Source organism: Camelina sativa, chromosome 11 (genome assembly GCF_000633955.1).
Source record: "Camelina sativa cultivar DH55 chromosome 11, Cs, whole genome shotgun sequence".
Taxonomy (NCBI): domain Eukaryota; kingdom Viridiplantae; phylum Streptophyta; class Magnoliopsida; order Brassicales; family Brassicaceae; genus Camelina; species Camelina sativa.
The window spans coordinates 20,538,883-20,552,924 of NC_025695.1; the positions used below are offsets into that span (position 1 = coordinate 20,538,883).

Below are 14,042 nucleotides of genomic sequence, written 5' to 3' on the forward strand. Positions count from 1 at the left end.
TTAAAACACGCCCTGGTCCTCTACGGTCTTAAGGACAGTACCCGTTGTACGGGGAGGTGAACCGGTTGTTGCACTCATAGAACTCAAGGCGGTGACGACATCACTGATTAATGGTCGAACTATTGGTTCTTCATGCAAACACATTGCCGCTACTGCTACAAATTGGTTCAGACTTTTTTCAGGGAACTCGCCTTGGAGAAGTGGGTCAGCTAGCTCTGGGAATCGATTTGGTTCTCTGAATATCGGTTTTGCCTAAATATAAATTATAGATGGTAAAGTTAATGAATTAAAAGCATAAAAGGCTTGAATAGGTTTTTATTGGTCCATGCGGAATCAAGAAGCTTCAATGTCACTAAATTATACAATCCAAAGAATACCCCATTTATGCTAATAAATACGAAATATATCAAGAAGTTAAAGAGAGTTACCCAAGTAACTAGATTTTGTTCATGACTCGTTCTCGTTGTATCGATAACTCGTTTACCAGTTATGAGTTCCAACAACACAACTCCAAAACTATAAACATCGGATTTAACCGTTAGCTGACCGGTTTTCTGATACTCGGGAGCGCAATAACCGTAAGATCCTATAACTCGGGAAGATACATTTTGTGTGTCTCCAACCGAACCAAGTTTTGCCAAACCAAAATCTGATAATTTTGCATCAAAATCTTCATTAAGCAATATATTTGACGATTTAAAATCTCGATATATCACCGGAGGGTTTGCCTTTTCGTGGAGATACGCAAGCCCTTTTGCTGCTCCTAAGGCAATCCTTATCCGAGAGTTCCAATCCAGTGGTTGTTGTTCCGCTCCAACATCTGGTTCAGTTAGATGATTAAACCGGTTACGTTCAAAAATTCCCAATACCAAGAAGTGACCAAAAGAAACCGGTTAAGGGATTGAGGAAAATATACCAAGGAGATGATCTTCGAGGGAACAAAGAGGCATGAACTCGTAAACAAGAAGTCTCTGGTCTCCATCAAGGCAATATCCAATGAGATTGGCAAGATTGGGATGATGAAGAAGACTCAACCTAAAGATCTCTACCAGAAACTCTCTATTCCCTTGTAATCCATTACGGTCAAGTTGCTTCACAGCCACCACCTAAAGTCACCATTTAACAAACAAATAAGATAGTCTTGTCTCTGGTTTCTTTCAGACAGAAGCCACTGATTAATAAAACAGCTCTCTCTTTTTTCTTACTTTATTTTTACCTGTCCTGTCTTCTCCAACTTTCCTTTGTAAACCCTCCCGAACCCTCCTTCTCCGATCAAGAACTCTTGCCTGAAGCTGTTTGTCGCGGTTGCTAACTCACGAAATGTGAAACTCTCTGCCTCGATATTGTTTGGTGATTCTTTTTTCATCGTCACCGCTTCATGTGTTGCTATCTGCCTCCGATCATACGGAACAGCCATAGATGAGCCTTCATCCTCTCTACTTTTGTTGTTCATCGATGGACCCAAGAAACAACTCATTTCAAAAGATTATTCAAAATCTCAGCTAAAAGCTTAGTTTTCTAGGATCTTTCTTGTTTAGTTTAAGATGAAAAAATCTTGAGAAATTTCTTGATGGGGTTCACAAAGTTTGACAGAGATCCTACAAGACCCTGTTTTAATTTATTTATCCAGACTTTGATTATGTTTTGTTCTTGAACGTCAGATGTTTCTCAAGAAAGAAGACATGTTTCTACGATGAAATAGAAACGAAAAAGACAACTTCATGATGAGAGATGTGACAAGGTTGTTTGTTTTGGTTATAAAACGACCATTAAAGCGCTTAGGGTTTGAGGAAAATAATAAAACAGAGAATCTTTGCTAACGTTTTCCAATAATAAATTATACAAGGATGGTGACTTCTTCTTTTAGAATTTTTTTTTGTTATCTTTATGGTTTCTTATTTAGCTTAATTAAGTGTAATATATCGCAATAAGATATCTAACAGATGCCTAAATAGCTCAATCCAGTATATACCAAAGCTGGCTTCATTAGTTTTTTCAGATTCTGAAAGTTTGAGTAATTCTGAAACAAATGATCCAATTTTACAAATTATGTAAGTTTCTTCTATTCACTATTTTACTACAACATCGATGTATACACTAACTTATCTCATACAAAACAATATTTTGGGAAAATGGCCGATTCCCCATAACTTATAGGTTCGGGTAATTCGGGTTTCGGGTAATTCAGATTTATAATTTATAGAATCATCTAGGTATTATGGAAATTTCAGTTCGGGTTCGGTTCGGGTTTTTTCGGGTTCGGGTCGGTTCGAGTATTTTTTTGGAATACCGAAATATATATGATATGTTTTGGGATTAGTTCGGTATAAATATTTTTTACCCATTTAGAACCAAAATGCCCATATATGCATAATCAAAGAAGAGATCAAAAACATAAACAAGTAGTAGAGTAGTAACATCCAAAATCAAATTGAAAAGTCTTATAAACGCGTATTGAGAAAACTGAAATAAACAACAAAAATCAAAGAAGAGATTGTTTGCATATGGTGAAGCATCGTAGCCGTCTTCAATGTGGTGAAGCATTGTAGGCGTCTTCACTAAGCGATGGGACTTACTTTTGAATGAGTCTTTGACGTCTTTGAAAAAGGAGATTCAGGAGAAGAAGCGAAGAAATTTAAAGAATCCATATTGAAATTGTGGATTAGGGTTATAGAATTTTAAAAAAAACACAAATCTTCCGCAGATATAGCCATATAGGTAGTGGAGAGTGGAGAGGAACTGATAAATACGATTCTTCTTCAATGCAATCTCAACTGATAAACACACATAAGGAACATATGTGAAATGGTAAAGAACATAGGTTCAGATATATATGGGTACTAATTAGGTATCGGTTCGGATCGGGTAATATCTGATATCCAAGAGTATTTACAATTAAGATCCAACTAATATATTGGGAAAGATCCATACCCGATCCGAACCGGGGATTTTTGGTTCGGTTCCAATACAAATATTTCGGGTTGGGTATTTTGCCCAGGCCTAACTATATTGTTGAGGGGCTCAACCAATCAATAGCTTTGCTTCAGTGTTCAAGCTAAGTGGCTGCCTAAGCAACTTTTAAGCGCTAGATGCTCAAACGCCTAATTGACCGTTTGAACTGTCTAAAAATGCATATAATTTTATTTTAATATTTATTTTTGATTTTTAACGACATATATTTAAATTATTAAGTTTTATATCTATATCTATACTATTAAAGCAGAAGTACTCACTAGACTCAAATTGGACCATGACTTTGTTTTGGTACGTTTTTCATTAAAAATGATTAGAGAATCACTTAATTTAATTAAATTAACCTATAGTTACGATTTATCTAAATGACAATTATACCCCTTGCTCGACCACTTAATTACGATCGGGTCGGGACGCGGATCCTCTTTAACCCGGAAATAGAAGAAAAAAACTCGCGGATCTGTTTGTACTCCAGGTTTATAATATTCGGATCCTGTATGTTGTTTGGTTCAAGAATAATTATTTCTGTCGCCAAACAGAGGTAGAATCCCTATAAATAAGGAAACTGGTATCGAATATTTAATGGCTTCAGTAATATCAAATATTAACTACTACCATACTTAATCCCTATAATTATTACGAATATTAATAATAATGAGAAATCTTTAATATTTATGCATTGTGACTTTGTTGCTTCCAAAATAATCAATAAAATAAATACGAAATTGTATATATATGTAAACTTATTTGATTTACTTTTATATTGTGAGATATTTACGGAAATAACAAATCAACTTAATACAATTAAATAAAAACAAATCATCATTTAGTTTAGATTTTTCAATATTTCCTTAACGAAATTATAATAATTAATTATGATTAGTATAGATGGAAAGAATAAAAAACGCAGAAATTATATATATGTAAAGTTGTAAACTAATTTACAGCAAATGTGTATTGTATATTCCACATCGACTAAATATTTTGTAATATGGTTCATAATCACTAAAAATATAGGGACCATAAATATATGACTAATATGTTTTGAGTACAAATGATCAAGAAGCTTGATTTATTAGGTATCCAAATTTAACAGTTTAATTTGGTTCTATATTTAAGCATATTTAAACTTTTAAAAAGTAAACATATTATAGTATATTTACGTTTTTTAAAAAAGTTTAAGAGATTATAAATATTTAAATTTTTATAGAATGTTAAATTATTATAACTATTTGAACTCCGTCGAAAGTTTAAAATATTATAATATATTTAAGTCTATAAAATATTTAAGTAATATTAATATTTTTAAACCTAAAAATTTTAAAAAATAAAAAAAGTTTGAGTTAAACCCATTAAAACATGTATTTTTATCAAACTATAAATTAAATTGGTTTTTTTCAATTTTGCTGAAATTTGATATATCAAATATTAACTTTTAAATGATAACCTAAATATATTTAATCTCACTATAAATACAATGGTTTTCTAACCATTGAAATATCTCACACTAAAATTAAACAAACAACTTCTACTCTTTCGACGACAAACCAAAATAAAGAAAAACTCATCCTCTTACGAAACTATTATCCGATATTGCCGTGTGTCTATCCTCTTACATATTGCGGTGTGTCTATCCTCTTACAAAACTACTATCCGATATTGCGAAGTGTCCATTCTCTTACAAAACTACTATCCAATATTGCGGTGTGTCTGTTTCTGTGAAAAGCTACATTTTACAAACTACTTACTCTATTAGGATTTCCAATTTACTGTATAACGACAAATCTACAAATAAACATTATATAAACAAAGAAAATAAGTAAAAATAAAAAAAACTACATTACAAAAATACAAATTACAAAAAAAGTAACTAACAAAATACAACACGGGGTATCACCTAGTACATAATTATAAACGGTCATATGTTGTTAATGTAACTTAAATAAATGTTTTTTTTAACTTTAGTTTATGATTTATTATTTATTATTTTTAACATATATTTTTATATAATACTATATATATAATGTTAATATTGTAAACGCCTAAAATACCTAAAACCGTTTAGATTCTGATTAAACGTTTTAGACACTAGGCGCTGGGTCACCACCCACATACCGCCTAGCGCTCGCTTACAACTCTTGTGGAATCTGCTGCGTTTGTTTTTTTGTAAAATTATGTTACAGAATTTTTTTTTGTGTTGTATTTTGTTAGTTAAATAATAAAACATCATCCAAAATTTAAATAATAAAATCTCATAAATCATATTTTATATTTTAAAAAAATATAAAACTTTAAAACATAATCAAAACTCTTAAAAACTCATTTAAATCTTCTACATTTTTAAAATATGAAAATCCTATCATATCTTATAGAATATCAAGTTCAATATCCCCTTCTTAACTGAGTAAGATCATATTTGTATCTATAATTTCTACATAAATTTTTCAAAACCGTGTAAGATCATCAAAAGTAAATCGGGTACGATATTTACTTTTTTTTTCTACCCGAACACACAAAAAAAAAGTTATTTGATCCATTATCTATACTCTAATATGATTTTATAATGTTATAAATGTACTGTTTCTGGAGTTATATATCAGTTCTTGGTAGGAAATTATGCGTCGAAAATGGCAAATTTTTGATTAATTTTTGACAAATTTTTTGAATAATTTCCGATCACGAAGTTCTCGACCAGTTTTAATTTTGTCTAATTTCTGACTAATACTTCTTTTATTAGAAATTTGTCTTTGACTTTAATTGGTAACCATAGTGTAGGAAATATATAAGTATGAATGTGTTATTCCTCTTTAATCTTTTCTTTACCGTATAAGAGTAATTTTTCCAATATCATCTATATATATTTTTTTTGAGACATTTATAAAATAAATCCTCAATTTGGCACTTATTTACAGGTATGCTATCGACATTGAATAATTAATTTAATAAACAAATTAACTCTACTTATATTTGATTTTTTTTTATAGAAACTAATTGTTTTAAAATATAACAACCATAATTGTAAATTTATACAGATTTTATTTCCTAATATGGAGGTGAGTGAAGAGGTATTGTTCTTTTAAAATTTGAAAAACTGATTTGATAAAAAGTGTCTTTTATAGCCTCACATACTCTATTTTACTTTCACGGGTTTCGTATGATGAATTTTTGCGGATTAAAAATATTTGAACATGTTGCGTGATCCGCCTAGCATGGCGGGTTTGGACTATAGAACCAACACTAAAACTATTAGTTTGTTTCATATACTATAGATTTATAGTCATAGTTTGGAAAATTCACTTATAAATTATTTAGTATCTGAACAACAAAATATTACACATACTACAACACATTGTTAATATTCCAAAAAAAAAAAATCGTATAAACATAACAATATAAACTAACATACCATACATACATATACCTCTGTTTAATTATAGAAAATAAAACTAAGTGTTTTAAAATTTTATATTCTATCTAAGAACAAATTTAATGTAATTATGTTATAAACTGTATAAAACGTAAGAAGAAGAAAAAACATTCTAAACAAAATTATAAATTAATAGATAAAATTTAATTAATTGGGAATTTGAAAACTAAATAAATTAAAAATATTATTTAAAATACATTAATTTATAATTTAGTCTCGCAGTGTACGGCGGGTGAAAACCTAGTTCATCAATATTCCTCATAAGTTTTTTTTTGTATCTCATTGTCATCATCCAAAACAACATGGAATCACCATGTTTAGTGTACATATATATAAGTTCCTGATTGCATCAATCATGGAGAGAAATCATGTTTCTAGCTATTGAGAGCATATCACAAGAGAATCAGAGTGTGAGATGGTGATGATGGCGATAGTGGAAGGCAAAGATGATGGCTTTGGAGGAGAAGCGAATCACGAGGCCTTGAATTTGATGAAAAGCCTTCATCTATGAGCAGAGATCGAATAGATGATGAAATAGAATGATATCTCAATCAGAAGATCTTCTCTATTTTTAATTAGTGGACGAAGAACGATATCTTCTCTATTTTTATTTGCGGTTAGTGGCCTCTCTGCACCTATACTAAGCACGTATTTCCTTAGTAGATTAACTAAATACGTTTAGGTAACGAAAAAATGGATGTTAAGTAAAATGCTTGTCAGTTTGTTGTTAATCTAATATATACTTAATGATGCTGACAAGTGTTTACTTTTGCAGGTTCATGCTTTCAACCATGAGAACCATCTAGTGATGTTAATGAAGACAATGGACGCGACAACCAGTAAAGCCCACAAAGTTGTGAAGGTTACCTGTTGGATCAGTCAGTTAATCCTATTCTATCCATTGAATGGATTTGTCAAAGCTGGAGGATCCAGCTTTTCACGCCTACATTCGTCCTTGTTGCTTTCTTGTTTGGAAGCACATGGAAGTCAGTCTCCGACTCGCTTATGTATGTGCTTTCCACCATCCATTTGATGTTGGGGTCCGGATCAAGATAGATGAGGAGGAGGTAAGGAAACGAGAATTCAATTTAGTTCACTTCAATTGCACTAACAAACTGCTTTGAAAATCCAGTTTGTGGTAGTAGATATCCAAGTACTTTGTTTTACTTTTATCGGGGTTGACAAGGTTACTTTTATCGGAGTTGACAAGGTTTCAATAATTTTTATGTATTGTATATAAATTTTCAAAAATATCCTTTTTCTATGTTATTTTTTAAAAATACCCTTTGGCCATTTTCAAAAATACCCCTTTTCTATATATAAAATCACTAAATTCTAACCCTAAACTCAAAATACTAAACCCTAACCCCTCAAAACTATATCATAAATGTAAAATACAGAACCCAAACCTAAAAAAAAATTCTAAAAATTAATTTAACTTATTGGAATTGTGTAAAAGAGGGTAAAAATGAAAATGTTCAAAAAATGGGTATTTTTGAAAAGGGGTATCCCAAAGAGGGTATTTTTTAACAAATTCTCAAAAAATAATGCATCATTCAAATGCGTTAAAAACTTAATTTTCTGTTTTGAAATATATTTGATATAAATTTATTGATTTTAAATACAAATATCATATGAATTTCCAAATGGAAAATATAGAACTATAACAAAAAATTTAACATCAAATCCTTTAAACTTTTTGTCTACAAGGAAATTAAAAATCCTAACTTTTCTGAATCTTGTGAGTTGACTATAAATGTTATTGGTAAGAGATGTCATTGATAAACAAATTTATGTATGTACTGATATATTCTTTTTTATCAACATAATTATATGATTTGAAATTAAATTTGTTGATATCAACTATAATTGGAATGAATATTAAATTCATTTCAAGGTTACATCCATATTATCGTAAATTAGGTTAGGACCAGCACGATGTGCAAGTTATAAAATTGTCTAATAAATTAATATTTTTTTGTAAATAATTTTTTCTTTTCGGAAATAATATATAAATATTTTTAATAAAAAAAAACAAATATATTCTTTTTTATCTTAATACAATTCTTTTTTTATGTTTTATTATAAAAATTATTATAATAATCTAAATTATATACCAAACATGCATGACCTACGAATATTGCCAAATTTCAAAAACGTTCCAAAATTTATTCATAAATTTTTTATACTTAATATCTACACTATTGCAATGGGTTTATGACCAACTTAATAAAAGTTGAAAATTTGACAAAAGTTAATTTAACATAATAAAATTAAAATTTTGAAAATTATAATCACATCTTTTAATATAAGTTTTGTTTCCTTTTATATAAGTTTTGTTTCCTTTTAATGATAGATTTAGAACTTTTATATATTTTTTATTTTTAAATATTATAGTGAACTAGATTAGGATCCGCCCGATGTGCAGGTTTAGAGTTTTTCAAATTGAAACAACCCGACCCAATTTTTTCTAAAAATATATATATTAATAATTAATATTTAATTATAACCCAAACAATAAACCAACAACAAATCAACATGCACAGCGGAAGTCAAACCAAATCAGCTCCAATTTAATATAAATACCATATCAATTATAACGAATTAAAAACCAGCAACCTAGCATACTTCTAACAAGGTTCCAACATCAATAACAAAACACAAAAACCGAGACCCTAGATCATCCTTCTCCTTATCCTCATGATTCCACACTACACATTACATGCACCACAAACACAATGAGATGCGCGTGAGTATACCAGAAATAACCAGTGAGACGATTCTTCCATCTACGAGGTATACACAAGCAAATCAAGAGTACAACCACAAATAAAACATAACAAACCAGCCATTAAACTGAACACTCAATAACACATTCACCACACTTACACATCATCACATAAAACAAGTTATACAACCGATTCACTTAGATAGGCTCATGGTCATGCACTCACCTCAACAAGTGACTCACGAAAATAAAAACCAAACTCACTCCATTAACTTTCCAATCCCTCTGGTGAAAAGCAAGGTCTAGATGTCCAGAAGCTTCCCACAAAATTTCAGCACGATCCGATCTCAGATGAAACTGCAATCGATCCCGAAACACCCGCTGGTCTCAATCCCCGACTGAGAAGAAACGCCCCACGAAAATTTCGAAACGATTTGAGCAGTCGGATCCTCTTTCTCCCAAACCCTGATGATTCTATTCCCTCTCCTTCTTTCTAAGAGAAAGCTTTGTTGATCTCTTTCTCTTTCTCTTTCACACCAAATCGACCAAGGCTCTTTGTCTCTCTCTTTTCCTGTGACTCCCAACGTCGACACTCCATCAAAACAAAGGAGGCGACACTTTAAAACAAAGTCTAGGGCTTTTGGTTTAATCTAATTAAACCAGGATTTAATTAAACCGATAATTAATTAAAATCCACTCCTTTGATTTATTCAACACAACCCAAAATATAATTCCAGAACACGGATGTTACAAAAATAAAATTAAATTTAACAAAGAATATAAAATAAATATTTTTAGTAAGTAAAAACTATATATATAAATAAATAGATACACGGAGTTGTCCAATGTGATATTTTGTGTAAAATGTGCAACTCCGCGGTTTAGACTATTAATCATGTTTTCTTTGAATGCCTTCGCTCGTGTGAAGTTTTGGATTTATCTCCGACTCTGGTCTCGTAAGAGGGTTTTCCATATGAGTCGGTGCACTCGAATTTGGATTTTGTTTTCTGGAGGGGTGCCTCTCAACAAGGTGATCCTGATCAATTTCTTCAATTACCATGGATTTTATGGGCAATTTAGAAGACCATAAATTAAAAAGATTTTCAAAATTTAGAGATCGAGGCGAATGATATAATCGCTCAGGCTTTGGGCGATATTTTAGCCTGGGAAGAGGCACTCTCTTTTACGACGGTCATGTCAGCTTCATCTCCATCATCGGATGTCCAGGTTTCTTCACCTGTTGTCAGATTGATGGTTCTTGGAAAGCAACCAATGTGCATCAGGATTAGCTAGTAGTGTTGCGTTGGTGAGGAGTGAACCTTATTATTGGTGGCCAAGTGTCTAAGATTTTGAATTGTTAATGAGTAATTTTAACATCAAGCTTTATATAATAAGATTTTGTATTGATATTTGTCTTTTATATAATTGATATATGTCACAATTTTATGAGTTAATAACTTTTAAAACCAAGTTTTATAAAATAACATAGATCGATGTATTTTACCACCATTAGATTTTTTTATATATATTTGTTCACGTATTAAAAAAAGAATTAACATCAATCGTAACATATATCTATTAATAATTATCGAATTTGTTTCTTATCGTAGCATTTCTATTTCAATTAAAAGAATGTAGTCCATAATATATGATGAAAAAGAAGTTATGTATGGGCTTTATTTGGTAAGAATATATGATATATAGAATAAACCTGAAATGATTGATTATGCTCTAAATATAATAACCAGCCAATTAATTTTTAGCACATTATATCATGCATATGTATACATATGTCCCTATTCATAGATATTATTTTATATTTATACATACAGCTCTATGAAAGAAATAAAACACAAATGTGATTATATTATATAGATGCATATATACACAAGTGAAAATATTTGTCTCTCCTTTTCTATATATTGCTAACTTCAAAACTTTTTTTAAAAATGATATCAAAGGATCTAAACAAACAAAGAGGAGAAATCAAAAAGGAGACACAGAAATATAGTTAATTAAAAAACCATGATAAAATTCTCTCCATCCATTACAAACTTTCATATCAACGTATCTTTCAAACTCACCCAGAAATATTGAAACCGGAATCCCACCTAGTTTGAAATAGGGTTTGGACCACTTGGAACCTCATGAGCTTCAGCTCCGAACTCTCTCCTCCTCTTCCTCGTAGAAGTAGAAGAAGTGCGACTGCGTTGACTGTGAGCTGTTGGACGCAAATTCATAGTAGATGAAGATGGAGTGGAAGGTTGTAGAAGGAACCTCTTGGAGGGAGCCATACTGTTCTTAGGTGAGGAATCATGGAGGTGATGACTTATGGAACTTGTAGGGCTAATGAGCAAAAGGAAAGCTAAGAAGATGATTATGATAATGGAACGGATAAATTGATGGAGATGCAATGACTTGGTGTTGGTTTGATTAATTGTAATTGCCATGCAGTTTAGAAAAAAGAATAAAAAACCACCCCCGAAAAGCTCAAGCAGGGCTCAATATCCTTGAACCAGAGCTCTATCAAATAAAAAGCAAAAGAGAAATCTAGCAAGAATAAGAAAATGTAGTAGAGTTTGATGAGCTAATGATGTTGTTGGAAAACATCTCATCAAGATTGTTCAGCCTTTGAGAAAAAAATGGGACACCTACTTGTAAAAAAAGTGTGGCAGATATGTCACGAGGAGTTAAATTACGAGAGAGCCCTTTCTGTTAGCATCTTTGAAGAGTGTGAACATATATGCATGGGACAGACTAGGGTTTGAATAAGATGCACTATCTGTTCAGGTTTTGCCCCTATGAATGTTTCTAATTTTTGGTAGGCCACATACGAAGAGGAAAGTATCGAGGAAAAGGCCAAAGCGTGTAATGGTCAATTGGCAAAGATTAATCTTGAAAGCTGAAGATAAAATAAAGCAAAAGAAACGAGGTGAAAGAAAGAAGGTTTCATGCTCTTTTTCACCTTTACGATTTATTTCTCAAGACTTTTTGTTGTAGCTTTACTAGCTTCCCTAAGAAAATATTATGTTGACTAACTCTATGCGTTACCGATCATATATACTTTGCGTGTATAAAAGAATGTCCCATAAATGCTAGTCAATGGACTTATCTAATATGCTATTGGTATTGTTTTTACTTAGTTTAATTATTCATTATATTATCTCGTAAAGGATTTGTTTTTTTGGAAGCTTTATTGTCAAGTATTGTTCCTTTTTTTGTTTTTTGATATAGTAATTAGACAACTTAAAGCTTATTATTTGAGTGAAATTTAGATACTTTACATGAACTTGAGAGAAACCATGGAATAAAGATTTTTTTAAAAAAAGGTGAGCTTACATATTTGCATGCCAGAATAATATGTACATAATTTGATTGACTTCGTGAAGAGTGAAGACCCCAAATTTTTGTATGAATAACATCCTCAACATCAATCGCTATGACAGAACAAATAACTAAAAGAGAATCATATCCTCTAGTCCGAAGTCCGAACAATGGTTTACGTTATCTTCACGTTATCACTTATATCTATATTCTCATGTATGTGTGTGTTTATCAACCTCCTAGTGTCTATATTAGGTGGTGAAAGCATGCAGCTACATTGATTCAGTGATTCCTTTAATTTGTCTATACGCAACACGAATAATAATAAATGAAATTTATATTGGAATCAGACTGTGCATGATTTGTCTCCCATTCGTTTACGTGTATTTACATGGGTACCAACTTTTCCTCGGTATCGTGCAGTCGAGAACGATAGTATTAGTATACTGTATACATATTATCGCAGAAGCTACTCTTTTTCTTATTGGTTAATAATAATATGCAAAATAGAGTTTAGAATGTAGCTTTTCTAATAGTTAACCCAAATTTAATTAATAATATAGAGGTTAGAAAATGTAGAGATATAAAAAGAAAAAGAGAATAGTAATAGCAATTGACAATTGTGGGATTTATGTTTGATTGACCCTGATGACAGTAACTTCCTACCTGCTACCTCTTGTTTCGATTCAACCTTTTTCCAAACCTTCACATACATATCAATACCCTAAAATAGCACTCATCTAAGTTTTTCTTCGGAAGCGAAGCTAGCACACATAAAGGAATATGCAAGTGTATTGTCTCAATTATAGTCTCTTGTGCATGACGTAGTGTTTCTTATTGCTCCTTATGTAAAGATGCATTTCTTTATGCCACTTTGAATATTTTATTGTATAGCTATAACTGTTGCAGTTAACATGTTGATTTCAGAGCTGGCATGGTAGGTAGGTATCTAGCTTGATATGAGTTTTTGAATTGTTTTGCTAATAGCACATATCAAATTGGTAGTGTTTCTTGGGATTTTAAGATTAATCAATCTGGTAGTGTTGGAGAACTAGTTTAAATGTGGGGTGATATATTAGATATCTCTTGAAGTAATGTTAAAACAAAAATTGAACTCATGGACTAATCATGTTGTTATTTCAGCTCTAAACTCAAGTGATTGATGTTGATGATATACATGATGACAAATATATCAAGAACAAAGCAGATAGTTGATGATGAAGATGAAAAAATAGCCACTTGAAAGGAAGTTTGAGTTCATGTCATTATAGAAGGCCTTCCTAAAGTTCAAGAATGTCTTCCTAAAAGCTATAGAATCCTTCCTATTTTTTTACAAATATGTTTTTAAATCTCTTTATATGTGTTTTACGTTATTGTATCACATATTATTCCATTAGTGATGTATAATGATTTGATTTTGTGCACATCTTGATTCAAATTACTCTATTTAGTGAGGGATATTGATTTTATTTTACTGTACATCCTGATATTTATCTATACATATAAGAGTAATGATTTGATTTTGTGTCATCCTAAATACTTATGAAGGCTATCCTGAATTTTAAGGAATCATCCTGAATATTATTGAGT

At 31.0% G+C, this 14,042-nt stretch overlaps 2 protein-coding genes across 2 annotated transcripts; both read right to left on the reverse strand.

Annotated features, from left to right (window-relative positions):
* LOC109127574 (serine/threonine-protein kinase At3g07070-like) lies at positions 1 to 1,477 on the reverse strand. Its single transcript, XM_019232522.1, has 4 exons — positions 1,217 to 1,477; positions 917 to 1,106; positions 429 to 820; positions 1 to 252 (listed from the first exon to the last, which is right to left on the reverse strand). The coding sequence occupies exons 1-4, from the start codon at positions 1,475 to 1,477 to the stop codon at positions 1 to 3; spliced, it is 1,095 nt and encodes a 364-aa protein (XP_019088067.1).
* LOC104723930 (CLAVATA3/ESR (CLE)-related protein 44-like) lies at positions 10,896 to 11,817 on the reverse strand. The gene has a single exon (XM_010442361.2). It carries the CDS (start codon positions 11,576 to 11,578, stop codon positions 11,240 to 11,242), a length of 339 nt encoding a protein of 112 aa, XP_010440663.1. The 5' UTR covers positions 11,579 to 11,817; the 3' UTR covers positions 10,896 to 11,239.